Raw genomic sequence first — 20,313 nt, 5'->3', positions numbered from 1 at the left:
CTCATCTCCTACACTAAATTTTCTTGGCCAACCACTGCGCCTACGGTTCTCAATGTTGCCCATTTCTTAGTGCTTCTTCAAATAGAGCTTGAACAACACATCTTGAAGCCCAGTCCGCTTTGTAAATCTTTGCCTGGGTGAGACCTTCTGGATGCAGTACAACTACCTTGTGTCTTGTTGCGGTGCTCAGTCTTGCTATGGTGTATGACCTGTGATGTGAAACGGTCTTCCACAACCTCACCTTTGTAACAGTTTGTCTGTTCCTCACCCAGTATTAAAGTCTCTTACACAGATGATGTTTCAGTTAATCACTGTTTCAACCTCCAAACGAAAATGATCATTACCTGTTTGGTAGAATTGGTTACTCATAAACCTGACTATAATCCTACAAAATCCCTGACTGTGTGCAAATGAACAGTACCAAGAAGAATTGATGATTTGATAAACTTTTTAAGGCAAAAGGGCAGTTACATCAAATATTGATTGGATTTCAATTTCTCTTAATTCAATTTGCATTATGCTAATGGAATAAAATAACTATTATTAACACTTAGAGTTTTTTAATGCATTCTTGCTTTGCTGCATTTTCCCCACACATGCCTAAGATTTCTGCATATAAATTAAGATTTTTAATTGATATATTGCAATTAACACACGCCTGCATGTCACAGTACTAAAAATACTATAGGCACCATAACCATACATACCAATCTTTGCAATATTCCGGTTTGGAATAGCAATTTTTCGCTGGGTCTTTAATTCAACCCCTATAAAAGCACAAATGAGAAATTGACTTTAAAGTTTGATCCAAACATGTCAGGCTTCACTTTTGCATTGAACCAATTTTGAAAGGAAAAAAGAAAAAAAATATAGACAAAGTGAGTTATTAGGGGAATTTGAGGTTAGGTTAATGGTCCTGGCAATGAAAATAAAAATGAAATACCATAATTTTGTATTACATTTAATAATGAAAAGTTTTGCTTTCCTAATAATAATTAAAAAAAAAAATAAATTAAAAGTATACATATACTATTTGGAATTTAACAGCAAAAACTAATATAATGTACAAATGTGTGTCACCGAAGCAGGAGAGAAAAAAAAAAACAGGATTTTTGGTTGCTTACTGTAAAATCTGTTTCTCGGAGCCTTCATTGGGGGACACAAGTACCATGGGGTGTATGCTGCTGCCACTAGGAGGCTGACACTATGCACAAGAAAAGTTAGCTCCTCCTCTGCAGTGTACACCCCACCGACTGGCATTATGAACTTCAGTTAGTGAGAAAGCAGTAGGAGAAAAACAATAAGATTGAAATAACATAACCACAAACATGAGAACTGTAAACGTTAGAACAGTCATAGAACATAGAACCGTAGAAACTAAACAACATGGGAGGGTGCTGTGTCCCCCAATGAAGGCTCCGAGAAACAGATTTTACGGTAAGCAACCAAAAATCCTGTTTTCTCTATCGCCTCATTGGGCGACATTATTAGATGTCCCAAAGCAGTCCCTGGGGTGGGAAAAAACAGACTTCCATCAGGTCAGAGGACTCACCATTGCCGCATGCAAGATCCTTCTGCCTAGGCTGGCGTCCACCAAAGCGTAGGTATTGCCCTTTTGGCGAACGTGTGGATGGAAGACCAGGTTGCCGCTTTGCAAAGCTGTAGGGCAGAAGCCCTGTAGTGCACCATCCAGGAGGCGCCGACTGCCCGGGTAGAGTGAGCCTTAATCCCAGGAGGGGGCACTCTGTTCTTGACCCGGTAAGCCTCCAAAAACGCCGTTCTGCCCCAGCGAGCAATAGTCGCCTTGGAAGCCGGCAAGCCTCTACGCGTGCCATCAGGAATGATAAAAAGCAAATCCGTCTTCCGGAAAGAGGCTGGTTCTAGCCAGGTAAATCCTTACCGCCCTGACGAGGTCCAGCTTGTTCAACGATCGCTCCAGAGAATGAGTCGGAGCTGGACAAAAGGAAGGGAGAACGATGTCCTCGTTGAGTTGGAAACCACCTTAGGAAGGCGGAGGCCTCCGGACCACCTTGTCCTGGTGGATAACCAGGAAAGGAGGTCGGCAAGAAAGGGCTGCCAACTAAAAAAAACGCCGGACAGAGGTGATGGCAACAAGAAAAGACACCTTCCAAGATAGGGAGGTCTCCCTGTCAGTTCTGAGAGGCTCAAAGGGGGAACCCCTCAGAACTTCCAGACAAGATTAAGATCCCATGAATCCACAGGAGCCCTGTACGGAGGAGCAGTATGAGCTACTCCCTTAAGGTCTTGACCTGTGGCCGAGAAGATCACGTCTGCTGGAAGAGGATGGAGAGCGCAGAAACCTGGCCCTTTAGGGAGCTAAGGGCAAGGCCCGCATTCTATCCTGCCTGAAGGAAGGTCAAAATGGAAGGAAGAGAAAAGGACATAGGTGAAATGCGGTTGGACTCGCACCATCGGGGTAAGCCTTCCAGGTACGATAATAGACCCTGGAAGACGAAGGTTTCCTAGCCTGGATCAAAGTGTGAATCACCCGATCTGTTTGGACGCTCTTACAACTGCGGTCTCAACAGCCACGCCGTTAAACTGAGTGACCGAGAATTCAGGTGGCAGATCGGACCCTGAGACAGCAGATCAGGTCTGTCTGGAAGCCGCCAGGGGCGTCCTCGAGAAGATTGACGATCTCTGCAAAACAAGATCTCCTGGGCCAATCCGGGGTGATTAAAATGACCGGCACCCCTTCCGCCTTGATCTTTTTCAACAGCTTGGGAAACAAGGGCAGGGGTGGAAACAGATAGGGGAGCAAGAACTGCGACCAAGGAATGACTAGAGCATGAACACCACTGCGAGAGGATCGTGGGACCCTGGGACGACCTGAGGGACCTTCCTGTTCATTTGGGACACCGAGAGGTCCACTTCCGGAGTCCCCAATCGAAGAAAAATCTGATGGAAGACCTCCTGAAGCAAGGACCATTCCCCTGCAGCGAGGCCCTCGCGGCTGAGGAAGTCGGCGGACCAATTGTCCACGCCGGGGACATGCACCCCGGATGTCACCAGGACCGTTGCCTCTGCCCAATGGAGGATCCTGGATACCTCGGCTGAGGCCAGAGAACTCCGAGTTCCCCCCCTTGGTGGTTGACATATGCCACTGCTGTGGCATCGTCCGTCTGGATTCGAATTGGCAGACCCCTGAGAATCCTTACCCAGTGAAGAAGAGACAGAAAGATGACCCGGAACTCGAGGACATTGATCGGCAGAGAGGACTCCTGTGCCGACCAACGACCTTGAACAGTCAGGTGACAAAGCCCCACACCTCAGCCGAGCAGGCTGCCGTCTGTCGTCACCACCTGCCATAAAACTGGAAGGAAAGGTCTGCCCTGGGATATGAGAGGTGACCTCGGACACCAGTTGAGGAACCGTTTGACCAGGGGAGAATGCCGGATCGGACGGAGCAGGAAGAAGACAGACCTGTCCCACTGTGATAGAATAGCCTGCTGAAGAGGTCTTGAGTGAAATGGGCGAAGGGAATCGCTTCCAATGTTGCAACCATCCTCCCCAGGACCTTCATGGCCAATCGGAAAGGAGGGAAGCCGAGAACCCTGGAGCAAGCGAACTTCCCGACGAAGGAGGGATATCTTGTCTTCGGGAAGGAAGACTCTGGTCCGACAAGTGTCTAGACGGCCCAGAAATACGAGGCGCTGAGAAGGAACAAGACAGGACTTCTTCCTATTGACGAGCCACCCGAAAAGGGCTAGAGTGTCGAGGACGATGGATAGACTTTCGGAAGCCTGAGACAGAAATTCCTGAGCTTCCATGGAAGCGATTACTGAACGAGGGGATTCCATCCTGAAGTGTCTCAGACGAAACTTCTTGTTCAGCAATTTCAGATTTTTCAGTACAAAGAGACTCGAACAGAAGCCTGTGAACCGTTCCTTTTCTGGGACGTGAACGATTACCCCGGATTTAAGGAGGGAAACAATGGCTGCAAAGAAACCCGGGACTAGAGCGGGGTCTCTTGGAGGTCGGGATTCGAAGAAACGATCCCAAGGCTGTGAAATGAATCCATTTTGTATCCAGAGGATACAAGTTCCCTGACCCAAGCGTCCTCTACTGAGGAGACCCAGACGTCTCTGAAGAAGAGGAGACGGCTGCCCAGCCTGGGAAATGGGCTGGGGTCTAGTCGTGAGTCATGCCTCGGTGGATCTTCCAGTCCTAGACCTGGAGGATCTACATTGAGAGTAGTGGGAACGCCAGGAAGGAGTGGGTCTGAAGGATACCTACTTCTCTTAACGTGCCTGTGGCCTCTGCTGTTGGGAAAAGGAATCTGATGCCGCGAAACAACGAAAAAGGCCGAAAAGACCGAATTTGCCGCCTAGGGGGAGGTCGGCGAGGTCTGGACTGGGGGAGAAGGGAATTGGTGCCCCCGGTGGCGTCCTTAATAATTTGGTCCAGCTTGGAACTGAAAAGACGTGATCCTTGAAAAGGCAGGCTGGTAAGGGACTTCTTTGATGACAAATCCGCCTGCCAGGCCTTGAGCCAAACGGTGTGAAGGCTGGCAACAACATTACTGAACGCCTGAGCGGCACAAGACGCGGCGTCCAGGAAAGCAGAAACCAAATATTCCCCGGCATGAGTAATCTGGGTGGCAAGTTCCACCAACCAGTCTGGTGGAGCTCCGGCTTGAATGCCCCAACAGAGTTGTTTAGCCCATTCGGATACAGACTTCGAAACCCAAGTGGAAGCAAAGGCCGGGCATAGGGAAGACGCGGCAGCTTCGAAAGCCGACTTCGTGAAGGATTCAATGATCCTATCGATGGAATCTTTCAGAGACGCCCCCACTGGACAGCGTGAGGACTGTGTTGGTGGCAAGTCTAGAAACCGTCGGATCCACAGAGGGAGAAGTCGTCCAGTTGGCGATGAGATCCGGATGGAAGGGATATAAGACGCCAAGGCGCTTGCCTCTTTGAAAACGTCTGGTCGAATTCTCCCTTTCTCTGGCCAGAAGTTCATCGAATTCAGGATGAGGAGCGAATACCTTGGGAGGTAGTTTAGACCGTCTAAACGAAGCCGCCTGATATGCGGGTTCCGTAGAGGAATCTTTGATGGCACAGGTCTGATTGGTCGCTCCAATGAGGCTTTGAACCATATCCTTCATGCTAGCGATTTGGTTCGAATCCGGCCCCAAATTAATCTCCAAAGGGGGGCGTGGCTATGGTGTGAAAGGAGAAGGACGCATGCAGAGAGAGCTCCTAGAATCCTGCAAATATCCTGCACATGAAACCCCCTTCTAAATGCTCAAATTGCTCCTGCTGGGACCCCCTGGAAACCTGGGAACTGCTGGCCCTTTGAGAAGACTGCAGCGGTGACTGGGGAGATCCGGTGAGGAGAGAAGCGCTGCGGAGCGGCGAGCTCCACGTGCAGCGGCGGCCATCTTTCAGGACGCTTCACTGACAGACAGCGCGGCGCTGACTGTGACTGTGGCTGGAGCCCCCCTCCTGACTTCCGGAGGATACCGGACACCTGCGGGAGGATACTGCGGGACTCGGGTCCGACGAAGAGGTGGAGAGACCTATATGAGCGGCGGCGGTGGTTGTGGGCAGCGGCCATTATTAAAACGCGCGCTCCTGCGGTAGGAGGCGCGACATGATCCACCATCACTGCAGCGCGGCTGGGAGGTGAGCATATGCCTTATACATATTAAGGGGAAACGCGGTGAGTGCCCTGGAAAATTGGGCCCCACGTCCCCCTATTGTTACAGCTCAGCCGGCTGCGTGTCAGACCAGAGATCTATTGGGCCCCCCCTCCCTGCTGCTGCTGAGGAAGTCTCCCTGTAACGGGATTAACACTATATTTCCAGCCTATACCTCCTGAATATATATAAGTGCACCTTCTGCTTATAGTGGTGCCCAACTGTGCTATACGCTATATACAATAACTTTGGTGTGGCTGCACGACATCTCTGACAGACCACAGCTGAAGAAGTCTCCCTGTAACGGGATTAACACTATATTTCCAGCCTATACCTCCTGAATATATATAAGTGCACCTTCTGCTTATAGTGGTGCCCAACTGTGCTATACGCTATATACAATAACTTTGGTGTGGCTGCATGACATCTCTGACAGAGCAGACCTAGATTACCCTGCTGTACCGTATAACTCTGACCTTGCCAACCATGCAGCGTACTAAGGGCTCGGGGGCAGCTGATAAATTAAAGGAGTTTGCTAGAGTCGATCCTTCTGATAATACGCGCAACCTCAGAAACAACTCCTCTCAAATGCAACGTAAAAATCGCCCCTCTGACGGTGCTGAGGGAGGCGAACAGGACGAACTGACGCTTAAACAAGCGTCTGATCAATTAATGCAAGCTATTTCTTTAACCAGAACATCACTCACTGAAAAAATAGAGGCTGTACACACTGAGGTGGGGCGCCTCCGTCAGGATATGCAGACTATGAAGGGACGCATTGTAGAGGTGGAAACGAGGGTGTCCCATGTAGAAGATACCATTACACCTATGGAGGCTAAGTTGACAAAAGTAGCTGGCTCTATAAACGCCTGGAAACAAAAGGCAGATGACCTAGAGAACAGATTGCGCCGGAATAATATCCGTATTATTGGTCTACCAGAACGTTCAGAGGGTCAACAACCTGAGGTGTTTCTGGAGGGATGGCTTAAATCTTCTCTGGGAGATGAATTCTCTTCAACGTTCGCTGTGGAAAGAGCCCACCGAGTACCCACAAAACCTTTTCCCCCCTGGGGCCCCGACTAGACCTTTTCTAGCACGGATCCTTAATTGCAAGGACAGAGATACCATCTTGCGGTTGGCACGGCAAAAAAGCCCCATTAAATTCAATAATGCTGTGATCTCGATCTTTCCGGATTTCTCCGTGGAACTTCAAAAGCAAAGGGCCAAGTTCATGGAGATCAAGAAGCAACTCAGAGACAGAAACATCATCTATTCAATGATTTATCCAGCCCGACTTCGGGTTGTCCATAAAGGTTCTTCTGTGTTCTTCACGGATCCAGCGGAGGCGACCGAATGGCTACAATCCCATGGGGGGTCTTGCGCAAAAGAACCCTAAATACACCTAAACTGGCAAATTCTTCTGATTATTTGAATTTGGAGCTCTTTCTGGGGATGTCCAGAGTACCAACTATACCGGATGCTGAATCCAGCGAGGGTATCCCCTTATTTCTTCGATAATGGGAGCACAGGACGTTGCTCCTATATTGTTCGGTTCTTGTTTAAATTTTTATTTTTTATTGAGTTTCTCTGTTATTTTAAAAGGGAAAAAAACTGCCACTGACAATGCTCTTGTTTTCTAAACACTGCCTTTGACCTTTGCTTGAGTAATAGTATATATCATATTTGGATGAGTAAACATGGGATCTGACATAAGTATGTATGACATGGAATGTACGAGGTATTAAGTCCCCCCGAAAGAAAATTAAGGTTTTCTCGCAGATCAGACACCACCACCCCCATATAATAGCCCTGGTAGAGACGCACCTGACCAGGGATACAGCCCGGTATGTGCAGAAACCGTGGGTACAATGGTATATCCACGCTTTCCATACCAGTTACTCGAGAGGAGTCTCATTGTTAATACATAGAGATGTTAGATGGGAAGCTAAGGAGGCTCGTAGAGACTCTGAGGGTCGGTTTGTTTTTGTACACGCGCTAATTAATTCTAGTGAATATGTTATTTTATGTGTTTACAACCCTCCCCCGGCTAATATGTCAATTCTCCGGATGGCAATGAGCTTTGCTCTAAACTACCCAGACGCACAAGTCATTTGTATGGGAGATTTTAATCTAGTAATGGATAATGGCCTTGATAGACTGAGACTAGATGATGAGGGACCTGGGGAACCCCCCTCTTCAGCCCCGACCCAGCTGGCATCGTTTATGGAGGGTAGTGGATGGCTGGACCTATGGCGGATGCGTCACCCTGGAGTGAGGGGATATACCTGTCACTCGTCTACTAAACAGTCTCTGTCCCGCATAGATTATATGTTTGGTTCCAGCTGGTTGGCAACGTGGGTGGATAGTGTGGAACATGGTAATAGAGGGATATCGGACCACAGTCCGATTATACTTAAACTCAAATATGGGCAACCAAGGAGTGGCATTTGTTATGACCCCAATGGCGAGGGTCTCAGAGATATCAGCAAGTCTGCGAAGTACAAAAATCCAGCTCATAGGGCAGTGGTAACTGGGTTGACCATATATCTACTCCTAACGCCAACACTAGAAGTAGCCGGGGAACATGCCTACGTTGGTCGCTAGATGTCTCGCGCCAGCCGGAGAGCTAACTACCCCTAGAAGAGGAAAACAAAGACCTCTCTTGCCTCCAGAGAAAAGACCCCAAAAGTAGGGTACAAGCCCCCCACAAATAATAACGGTGAGGTAAGAGGAAATGACAAACACAGAGATGAACTAGGTTTAGCAAAGAGAGGCCCACTTACTAATAGCAGAATGTAGTAAGATAACTTATATGGTCAACAAAAACCCTATCAAAAATCCACGCTGGAGATTCAAGAACCCCCGAACCGTCTAACGGCCCGGGGGGAGAACACCAGCCACCCTAGAGCTTCCAGCAAGGTCAGGAAACAGATTATATACAAGCTGGACAAAAATGCAAAACAAAAACAAATAGCAAAAAGCAAGAAAGTAGACTTAGCTTAATCAAGCAGGAACCAGGATCAGCAGACCAGAGCACTACAGATTAGCTCTGATATCAACGTTGCCAGGCATTGAACTGAAGGTCCAGGGAGCTTATATAGCGACACCCCTGACCTAACGACCCAGGTGAGCATACAAGGGATGAATGACATACCCAGAGTCAAATCACTAGTAGCCACTAGAGGGAGCCAAAAGGTAAATTCACAACAGTACCCCCCCCTTAGTGAGGGGTCACCGAACCCTCACCAAGACCACCAGGGCGATCAGGATGAGCGGCGTGAAAGGCACGAACTAAATCGGCCGCATGCACATCAGAGGCGACCACCCAGGAATTATCCTCCTGACCATAGCCCTTCCACTTGACCAGGTACTGAAGCCTCCGCCTGGAGAGACGAGAATCTAAGATCTTCTCCACCACGTACTCCAACTCGCCCTCCACCAACACCGGAGCAGGAGGCTCAGCAGAAGGAACCACAGGCACAACGTACCGCCGTAACAAGGACCTATGAAATACGTTGTGAATGGCAAACGACACCGGAAGATCCAGGCGAAAGGATACAGGATTAATGATTTCCAATATCTTGTAAGGACCAATGAAGCGAGGCTTAAATTTGGGAGAGGAGACCTTCATAGGAACAAATCGAGAAGACAGCCATACCAAATCCCCAACGCGAAGTCGGGGACCCACACCGCGGCGGCGGTTGGCAAAACGCTGAGCCTTCTCCTGTGACAACTTCAAGTTGTCCACCACATGAGTCCCCAAAAGTAGGATACAAGCCCCCCACAAATAATAACGGTGAGGTAAGAGGAAATGACAAACACAGAGATGAACTAGGTTTAGCAAAGAGAGGCCCACTTACTAATAGCAGAATGTAGTAAGATAACTTATATGGTCAACAAAAACCCTATCAAAAATCCACGCTGGAGATTCAAGAACCCCCGAACCGTCTAACGGCCCGGGGGGGAGAACACCAGCCACCCTAGAGCTTCCAGCAAGGTCAGAAAACAGATTATATACAAGCTGGACAAAAATGCAAAACAAAAACAAATAGCAAAAAGCAAGAAAGTAGACTTAAGGCCCCGTCTCACATAGCGAGATCGCTAGCGAGATCGCTGCTGTCACAAGTTTTGTGACGCAACAGCGACCTCCATAGCGATCTCGCTATGTGTGACACGTACCAGCGATCAGGCCCCTGCTGTGAGATCGCTGGTCGTGTCGGAATGGCCTGGACCTTTTTTTGGTCGTTGAGGCCCCGCTGACATCGCTGAATCGGTGTGTGTGACACCGATCCAGCGATGTCTTCACTGGTAACCAGGGTAAACATCGGGTTACTAAGCGCAGGGCCGCGCTTAGTAACCCGACGTTTACCCTGGTTACCAGCGTAAATGTAAAAAAAAACAAACAATACATACTCGCCTTCTGATGTCCGTCAGGTCCCTTGCCGTCCGCTTCCTGCTCTCACTGACTGCCGGCCGTACAGTGAGAAGTGAGAGCACAGCAGTGACGTCACCGCTGCGCTCTGCTCTCACTGTACGGCCGGATCTCAGTCAGAGCAGGAAGCAGACGGCAAGGGACCTGGACACCGAAAGGCGAGTATGTACTGTTTGTTTTTTTTTGGTAACCAGGGTAAACATCGGGTTACTAAGCGCGGCCCTGCGCTTAGTAACCCGATGTTTACCCTGGTTACCCGGGTGCTGCAGGGGGACTTCGGCATCGTTGAAGACAGTTTCAACGATGCCGAAGTCGTTCCCCTGATCGTTGGTCGCTGGAGAGAGCTGTCTGTGTGACAGCTCCCCAGCGACCACACAGCGACTTACCAACGATCACGGCCAGGTCGTATCGCTGGTCGTGATCGTTGGTAAATCGCTTAGTGAGACGGGGCCTTTAGCTTAATCAAGCAGGAACCAGGATCAGCAGACCAGAGCACTACAGATTAGCTCTGATATCAACGTTGCCAGGCATTGAACTGAAGGTCCAGGGAGCTTATATAGCGACACCCCTGACCTAACGACCCAGGTGAGCATACAAGGGATGAATGACATACCCAGAGTCAAATCACTAGTAGCCACTAGAGGGAGCCAAAAGGTAAATTCACAACAGGCATTGTCTGGAAACTGAACCCCTTTTGGCTGAAACTAATGGATAATAACGACAGAACAGAAGACCAATTGAATTGCTTTATTTCATCTCACCCAGAGCCCCAAAATATTAATTTATTTTGGGACACCCTCAAAGCATACTTGAGAGGATGTCTGTCCTCCACAATTTCATATATAAAGAGAGTAACATCGAGAGAAGATGATGGGGTGGAGCAGAGACTGAAAGATGCGGAGGCCGCATATATATCTAACCAAACTAGCGGTAATAGAATTGAGTGGTTGACTTCACAGAGACTGTATACTCAGCATATAGACACCAAATCTAAGCGTAAGCTGTTTTTTGCATGTCAGTCATATTTTGAATTGGGGAATCAAACCGGTAAATTTCTAGCCTATCTGGTGCGTCAACATAATACATCTAATACAATATTGCAGATTCGCGCACCAAGTGGCCTATTGGTATCCACAACGGAGGAGATACTCCACTACTTTTATGATTACTATGAGTTATTATATAGCTCCAAGAGTGGTCTGGATGTTTCGCAATGTCTGGATTATCTGTCAGATGTAGTATTTTCCACTTTAAATCCCACTCAGCGGGACTTTATGGATGCCAAATTCACACTAGAGGAGGTAGAATATGCAATAATGGACATGTCCTCTGGGAAAGCTCCTGGGCCAGACAGGTTTCCCGTTGAGTTATGTAAGAGATATCGGGGTATGCTAGCACCACTCCTATTGAAAGTATTCCAGGGTATATGGGAGGGAGGATGTATGCCCGAAACTTTCTATGAGGCAAATATTGTTATACTTAAAAAGGAGGGAAAGGATCTTCTGGAATGTGGCTCCTATCGGCCCATATCGTTATTCAATGTCGATTATAAAATCTTCACTAAAATCCTGGCCATTAGACTGAATTCCATCATACTGAGCCTTATCCACCCAGATCAGACTGGTTTCATGCCTGGCAAAAATACTTCTATTAACTTTAGACGAGTTCAATCCATAATTCAATATAGTTCTTTGGTGCCAAATAATAAATGGGCATTAGCATCCTTGGATGCGGCCAAGGCCTTCGATTCTCTTGAATGGCCCTTCCTGTTAGCATGCTTACAGAGATATGGCTTTGGAGATAGGTTTATAAAGTGGATCACTGTTTTATATAAGAATCCTAAGGCGCGCATAATTATAAATAATTCCATCTCTAAGCCCCTCTCATTGTTTAGGGGAACCCGTCAGGGGTGCCCCCTCTCGCCGGCGCTTTTTGCTCTTGCAATAGAGGCACTGGCAATACGTATGAGGTCCTCCTCTGATATTAGGGGCATAGATATCGCGGGCCGGGTGGACACCATCGGCCTATATGCCGACGATATGGTGATATTCATGGACAAGACAGAGGAAACACTGCCAAAGGTGATTACTATTATAGATGTCTTTAGTAAATACTCCGGCTTGTATATAAACTGGGACAAATCTGCTTTGTTGCCTCTCTCTTGTACCCCAGTGCCAGATCTTGAAACCCTGACCTTGTTACCTGTTGTATCCAATTTCAAATACTTGGGCATTTATATGTCCCAAAGTAGCAACTCTGATCTACAACTTAATGCCTATCCATTGTTCGAATTAGTCAAATCTAAGTTTGCATCTTGGAGCAGGCTCCCACTATCTGTCGCAGGCCGTATTAACCTAATTAAAATGATTCTCCTTCCAAAACTTAGCTACTGCCTTCAACATAGCGCAGTACCGATACCCAAGTCCCTCTTTACTAATTTGAACTCCCAAATTACTTCTTTTATATGGGGGAAATCTAGGCCCAAACTTAAACTATCTGTTTTGCAGAGACCTAAACAGGGGGGTGGAGCGGCATTGCCGGATTTTTTTCTATACTACCTAGCTGGGCAGGCTAAGGCATTGGACACGTGGATGCCTGGTGGTTGTCTCCCTAACTCTGAACATCATCTGCTTCATTCTGCTCGGGTGGAGTGTCCAATGAGCTTTTTAGAATCAGAAAAGATAACTATCCCTCATCCGCTGCCCATGCTTCGACTGGCAAGATTGGTTTGGAGACAAATAAAAAAAGTTGTTGGATATACAGATATTTTAGCGGAAATGCCCCTTTGGAAAAACAATTACTTTCAGGTACTGCTAAACCACCCATCCACTGATTTCTGGGTGATGCATGGTGTTACCTCGGTAGGGGATTTATATGACCAGGGGACCTTTATGTCATTTGAACAGTTGCAGACTAAATATGATATTCCGAGATCCCAATTTTTTCGGTTCTTACAATTGAGATCAGCTTTCCAGTCATATATGAGAGGGGTGGCTACAGGCCGCACAATTTCATCTCTGCCTCTGATAGGAATTCTCAGATCCCAGGGACCCCGGGGCCTCATCTCTTCTTTATATACTTATATGCTGTCAACGGGAGCGGGATCAACCATAGGACTGATCAGGGGGAGGTGGGAGAGACTCATCCCTGACACACAAGACGAAGAATGGGAGGAAATCTTAGAGTCCCCACTAAAGGTATCCCCATCGGTTAATAATAGAATGACACAACTATACATAATATACCAGTCATATCTGACTCCCGTGCGGCTTTTTAAGATGGGTCGACTCCACTCCTCGGAATGTCTGCGCTGTCATTCACCAGACGCGGATTTTATCCACATGATGTGGAGCTGTCCTATCATTCTTCAATATTGGAAAGAGGTTACATCACTACTTTCATCTATTAGTATCGCCTTTCGTTCCTCTTGAACCGTTAATCTGTTTATTTGGGGTGTGGGATGAGGAGACCTGGGGTCATCATGTTGCAATTTTTTTACGGGAGGCACTTTTTATGGCAAGGAAGGTGGTGGCAATGCGGTGGATGGGGGGGTCATGCCCCTCCCTCAGAGCCTGGATTGAGTTAGTAAATTCGGTTATCCCGTATGAGCACACACTATATCAAAACAGAGGATGCCCGGGTAAATTTGAGAAAATCTGGAGTGACTGGAACTCCTCTCATCTCACTCTTTAAATTTATAGTTGGATATGCTGATGCAAAGTGTCAAATTTCTCTAGATGTTACGCAAGAGAAGATGCGAATTTATTGTTCGGTGGCAGAAAGGTAGTTAGTAAGATTTAGTTGTAGTTGTAGTTCAATGACTGTAAATTCTCATGACTCCATGCTAGATTTGTATTGTTCAAATGGAGTACAAGATATGTCAAATGCACATTATGATATTCAGTCATGCGTACAGTGTACATATTCCATATTGAATGTCATACTTAGGAATATAAATGTGTATATTGTATGTCTTACTTTATGGTTAATAAACGAATTTAAAAAAAAATTAACCTCCAAAGGCGCATCAGAGAAAGCCTCGCCTTACTCCGGGGAGAAGGACCGGGGGAAGTCGACCAGAGAGAAGAACCGTGGGGCGAGATGGACCGAGAAGAGAAATCAGACCGGCGTTCCTGTCTGGATCTTTTGCGGCCTATATTGGAAGTCTCGGATGGAGCTTCTTGCGACCCGCTAGCTACTACGGAAGTCTGCAGGGGCAACCGATCGAGCACGGACACAAGGGTCTGGGACACCCGTGTGAGATCCGCTACTGATAGAGACAGAGACGAGGCCCAGCCTGGGGTGGGGACTTCGCTCTCAGGCGGAACAGCAGGGGGTTCCTGGGCGGTGGGCATAATGGGGTTGCTGCAGGCCTGCCTGAGGGAAGCTTGCAGGTACAAGACGAACACGCAAAGTGTTTCACTAAGGCACAGGCAGTAGGGGAAAAAGAAGGAGGCCGGGAGCGACCTCCCTTAGAATTAGACCTGACGAACGGGCCCCTGAGGAAAATGTCAGAAGGTTAGGGGACAGGGGAGATGGCGAGGAAGCCAGGAATTCGCGCTCTTAAGATGGGTGAAGAAAAGCGTTCCTGGCGCTGAAATGAGTACCTGCAGCGGCACGGGGAGTGGTGGGCAGAGCTAACCGCCAGGCCAGGAGCACCAAGATGGCGCCGGTGGACGGAGCTCGCCGATGATAGTCGGGCGGGAGAAAAGCCCGCCCGAGGGAAAGGAAGTGGTTGGAGTCGCGGTGCCGGATGTAGGTCCCGGGAAGGGCCGCGGCGCCAGGAAAAGTGCGGACGCCGGGAAAAGCGGCGCGGTGGCTCAAAACAGTGCGGCCGCCGAAGGAAGTAGCATGGCTGCCACGCGTGGGGCCAATAAGGAGTACTGACCAGGCCAAGGCAGCCTGGAAAAAACTCTGCGCATCACTGTGTGAAATAGGGGCAACTGCCGGATCCCAAGGGACCCCCCAATGACTACCCCGGATCTGAGGAGGGTAGGGGTATGTGGAATACTCACCTAAAACGCCGTCCTTACTAACCTCAATCCAGGGAAGATATCAGACGTCCAGGGAGCTGATGGACGTCCTCGTCTCCGCAACCGACAGGCTCTGGTGGGCGAGTGGGTGGGGGACGGAGCTAGGACCGGACTTCTAAGCACTCTTGTGTGCTAGGATCTTGGTCCTGCTGTGGGATCTATGAGGATACGGGGCGGGGTGGCAGTACACGCCGTACTCATAGTCCATAATGTGGGATTACAGTTGTGACTGTTCACACTGTATCCCTCCGGAAAATCTGAAAAGGAACGACGCACATTGAGGTAGATAAGGGTCCAATGAAAGACCCGTCTCCACCTCCTACTGACACTAAGCTAAACTGAGGTTCATAATGCCAGTCGGTGGGGTGTACACTGCAGAGGAGGAGCTAACTTTTTGTGCATACTGTCAGCCTCCTAGTGGCAGCAGCAGCATACACCCCATGGTTCCTGTGTCCCCCAATGAGGCGATAGAGAAAAGATGTTTTGTAACAAAAATAAAATTGTGCCTAAAATACTATTAAAATATTAAATATTATAAAATGTTAAATATTATATTCCAATATTATAAAATGTATTAAACATATTCTCATTTTAAGTTATCCTATATTAGAAAAATATTTTTTTGTAAAAATAGTTTTCTTCCTGCTTTTAATTAATACACAGTTGTACATTATATTGTTTGATGTTACAAGTATCCATAGGGCAAGGAGGAGACTCAAAGTATATTTAAAAAAAAAAAATAAAAAGCACGGACTTGTAAATATATCAAGCAACACACATGTTCTCGTATACACGGTGTGGTGAATACTGCGATTTTTTTTAATTTTTTTTTTAACCTGGTTTGTGTTGTGTATGCGTTTTCGCAGGGGAAAACCGCTGCATAGACGCATACACAACAGGTGCACATAGCCTCGACAGGTCCGTCAGAAAGACGGGCCCAGTGCACACGTTTTCCACAATCTGCACAGGATCCGTCATTTCAACGTCTTGACGGATCCTGTGCAGATTTGGTAGACGGAAGTGTGAAAGAAGCCTAACAAGAGACAAAAAAACGCGGTGTCAAAAACACAATAAAAATGGTACGGAAAAAATACCTAATTTACCTAATAGTTGCAGTAAATCTGCAACACCTGGAACCTGCCAAATGCTCAACTTGGGAACGTAGCCTTTTAGAGCACCTTTCACCACTTTTTACATGTTAAGCCCTTTATTTTATGATAAAGGGACTAAGAGCGGAACATGACATAGTTTTATTTTTTCTTTTTCTTTTCCAGAGATATAGGGGTGTATTGAAGTCACTTTTTTTTGTCTTGCGGAGTTTGCTGATGTTTTCTTGTTAAAAAAAAAAAAAAAAGTCTTTTACATTGGAATGGGCAAAAGGAGGTTTTAACATTACCGGATGGAAGTGCCGACCTCATTTCCCTCGTTCCATTTGTTGCTAGGCCTCACCAGCAGGACCCGGCACTCACCGGTTTCAGTTGCATAGGCGTGGAGAAAATGTGTTTGTGTAAACTTTGAAATTTGTTTTAACATTTTTTTTAGTTCCTTTAGGGGACTTGAACTTGCGGGGATTCATAGGAGTAGTAGTAACGTGGCAGACCCCCGGGGCTTTAGTAGTCCCATGGCCGCTAGAACAACCTATTGTCACAATAGCAGGGTGGGGGTAATTCACATTGAACACAAACATACTTCTCTTCCTAATATTCTAGATTCTGCTGTCTTGATTGACTGCTGTCTTGATTGACCTCTTATATAAGAGGTTACTCTGTTGTGGTTGAAACGTGCGTCTGATGGAATATAGGCTGAACTGGATGGACAAATGTCTTTTTTCGACATTGCTAACTATGTATGTTACTATGTCTATCACCGCAGCTATTTTTGTGTGCCGGCAGTATAACACAGCCAGCACCTGCTTTGTATTTGCTCCTTCTGATTTACTCCTACATAATGAAATTTTTGATCCTGGTTTTTTGCAGAAGCATTTTAAAGGATATGAAGTCTCAAGAAGAAAAACAAAGGATTGTTAGTATTCTTGCATGATTAGCTTTTATGAATATAGTCATATTAATTTTTTTTATATCTTTATCCTATCCTTGCAGTTGTCCAAACATGTTAAATTGTGAGGAGGGCGAGCGAGTATCAAAAGTAGCAGAAGACCATGCTGCGGAGTCCATGGCTGCTGATATGGATCCTTGGATAATCTTTGATGCCCGCAAAACTCCACGAGCGGAATTTCATGAGTGGTTAGAAACTTATCGTCCTTCCAGGGTCCCTCGTTTTGGAGATTCTGAAGAAGGATCTGGTCCAGTAGGATGGATTGCTGTTTATGGCCCAGGCTACTGTCCACAGGTTGAAGGTGGTAAGAACCTTCAGGATACATGGGAAAAGCTCCAAAGTACAGGACGCACAGTTAATTATGAACTTGTTCGAGAGTTGGCACTTAATTACGGAGTAACATCTGGAAAATGGCTGATGCATTTAGATACTGGATTTAAAGTTGACCACGCCTGGCGTGGATTAGCTACTGCCGTAGTAGAAGGTCGGCTTAGGCCATGTTCACACGATCCTTTTTTTGCTGCGGGTTTTTCAGGTCATGTTTTTGAAAATCCGCAGTGCAAAACCGCGGTGCTTTTGCAGTGCTGATTTTCCTGCGGATTCTTCTGCGGATTCCTCTGCGGTTTTTCAACAGCACTTTCCTATTGGTGCATGTTGAAAACAGGAGCGGAATCCGCAGAAAGAATAGACATGGTACTTCTTTTTTTCTGCAGGCAAATCCGCGCGGATTTGCCTGCGAAAAAAAGGATAGTGGGCACAGCGGTTTTTGTTTTCCATAGGGTAACATTGCACTGTACCCTGCATGGAAAACAGCTGCGGATCCGCAGCAAAAAAAGGATCGTGTGAACATGGCCTTAATGTTGCTAAAGTGAGTCCTCACCATCCTGAAAGTAAGCATGTGATATGTGTGTATACTCAAGACTTCACCGATGAAGAAAGTATCATGCAAACAGATGCCGTCATTCGGAGTTCCGGGGTGAAATGTTTACTGACCTACAAGCCTGATGTGTACACCTATTTAGGCATTTACAGAAACAATCACTGGCAGATATGCCCCACTATCTATGAAAGCCGATTTGATTTGGAATGCATTCCTCGACATTCCTTTTCTTTCTTGACAAAAATTGGACCGTTTTATTTTGACCAAAGGTGTCATCCGAATGCAGTCCGATTATTTTTCAAGAACCCATTGCCTTGCATTGCTGACTTTCGGATGAAAATCGGACATGTCTATGATATTTTCCAGGAACCACTCGACCCGAGGAGAAAAACAGACATGAGAATAACCCCTTAGGCTATCACAGGTACGAGTGCTATCTGTGAAAAACACGCATAGCACTCATACGTGAAAATCGGATGTATGAATGAAGCCTGAGTATAATTTATGTTACTGCTTATGTAGACATTTTCGTAGCTCATTTATTGATTTTTGTTAGATTATCTAGTATAGTTGTGTCGTAATAGTAAAGCGAGCTTCCAGTGCAAATTGAAGATTTGACCAAGCATATGTATAGTAAATATACCCGGCGTATGAACAGACCCTGCCACCCTTGCTCCGTTTTTGGTGCACCTCTTCCATCTTCACAAAATTATCACCAGAATCAATGACTTCTCTGGGGAGAGCGTTGGCACGCAACTTCCACAGCTGATGACCTAGAAGGAATGGACACAGCGTTGACATCATCTTCATGATTATTCATTTCAGTGTTTGTATCATTTGTAGTATACAGCTTATGTATTCCATATGGATAATTTCTCACTACAATATTTAGAAAAGTGGAATGAAAAAAAAAAAATGAATTAAATGCATTATCCATTACTTGGACAACGCCTTCTCAATCTCTGTTTCCCCCTTGTAAAATAATAACACCTATTCTTACCTTGTGTGTCGGCAACATTCCAGCAGCGTCGGTACTGACTCTCCCGAGGACTGCTTGACATTATGTCATACGATCCCTGTGGCTTCCCTCTCCTACTTTTTTGGACTTCTCACATACATTTGGAGGAAGTGAAAGATCAGCAGCTCTGACTTCCTCCAGATTTATGTGACTTGTCCGAAGGCAGGCAGAGTGAAGCCAGCGCTGACTGGCCACAGGGATCGCATGACATGAAAGAACCCTAAGCTGCACTTTTAAAAGCCTTTCTTCATACATGCTTTAAGGGAGCCTGTCAAGTGATTGATGCTGCTTTAACTACCAGTAATATTAATCACAGGTTGACTATCTGATTACGAAGATTAACAAAAAACAGAAAAAAAACAAGTTTAAAGCACAAAATGAGAAAAAGTATACTTTATTTAATTATTAGATGCAATGATAAAAGATGAGTTAGAGGTGGAAACAAATGCTCAGAGGAACAAAAGGGGACGATTAGATATTGAAACAAAAAATATAATTAAAATTTGAAAAATGCATACGACAATAGTGAATACTATGCTGCTCATACATATGAATAATGTATAAATGTGTAAAAAATGTAAGGAATGGACCCGCATAAAAAGGCAGATAAAATGTGTGGCCAGAAAGGCAATATAATAGTAAAGTGCAAGTGCATATACTATTAATGTATATACATATACTATTAGTGCATATACGTATTAATGTGCTGGTGACCACATAAACCTGTGCCAGCTAGTTAGTAAAGCCTGCCCATCAAGTGAAGTATAAATATACTGCCACAATATTGCACGGTATAGTACCTGGTGGAAGATGGAGGGGAGAGGGGTCAGTCCAGGGATGCGTCCACCCCGACACGCGTTTTGGTGTCTGACCCCTGACGAAGGCAGACACATCACTGGGACTGACTTGGACCCTCTCCCCTCCATCTTCCACCAGGTACTGTACCATGCAATATCAGCAGCATAGTACTCACTATTGTCGTATGCTTTTTTCAAATTTTAATTGCCATATTTTTTGCTCCTTTTGTTTCAGCATCTGTTTGTCCCCAGTATAATACGTCCCCTTTTGTTCCTCCGAGCATTTATTTTCAACTCTTCCTCACCTTTTATCATTGTAGCTAATAATTAAAGTATACTTTTTTTCACATTTTAGGTTTTAAACTGTTGTTTTTTTTTGTTTTTTTTTTTTTACGTTTTTTGTTTATAATTTTGCCGATATGCCTATATGTCC

General features: G+C 46.2%; 2 protein-coding genes across 2 annotated transcripts in view; one reads left to right on the top strand and one right to left on the bottom strand.

Annotated features, from left to right (window-relative positions):
- Positions 1-19,134, bottom strand: part of LOC143806677 (putative transcription factor p65 homolog) — a 22,172-nt gene extending 3,038 nt beyond the window's left edge. The window contains exons 1-2 of the mRNA XM_077287473.1: positions 19,066-19,134; positions 708-767 (exon numbers count right to left, since the gene is read on the bottom strand). Of these exons, the coding sequence (XP_077143588.1) occupies positions 708-767; positions 19,066-19,126 (121 nt within the window). The 5' untranslated portion in view covers positions 19,127-19,134. The remainder of the gene's footprint in view (positions 1-707; positions 768-19,065) is intronic.
- On the top strand, positions 17,236-19,476 carry LOC143806680 (UPF0696 protein C11orf68 homolog). Its single transcript, XM_077287477.1, has 2 exons — positions 17,236-17,669; positions 18,022-19,476. The coding sequence occupies exons 1-2, from the start codon at positions 17,240-17,242 to the stop codon at positions 18,477-18,479; spliced, it is 888 nt and encodes a 295-aa protein (XP_077143592.1). The 5' UTR covers positions 17,236-17,239; the 3' UTR covers positions 18,480-19,476.
- Positions 19,477-20,313: the final 837 nt, after the last annotated feature.

The sequence above is a fragment of the Ranitomeya variabilis genome, chromosome 2, assembly GCF_051348905.1.
Source record: "Ranitomeya variabilis isolate aRanVar5 chromosome 2, aRanVar5.hap1, whole genome shotgun sequence".
NCBI classification, from domain to species: Eukaryota; Metazoa; Chordata; class Amphibia; order Anura; family Dendrobatidae; genus Ranitomeya; species Ranitomeya variabilis.
Note: the sequence above shows the minus strand (reverse complement) of the source record. Positions and strands in the feature narration are given on the sequence as shown.

What these genes read in the sequence shown, in the direction of transcription:
- LOC143806680 (XM_077287477.1), top strand. Translation starts at nt 17,240, where the DNA reads ATGTTAAATTGTGAGGAGGGCGAGCGAGTATCAAAAGTAGCAGAAGAC. An exon ending in AGCTACTGCCGTAGTAGAAG is followed by an intron (nt 17,670 to 18,021) that starts GTCGGCTTAGGC and finishes CAGCAAAAAAAG; the next exon opens with GATCGTGTGAACATGGCCTT.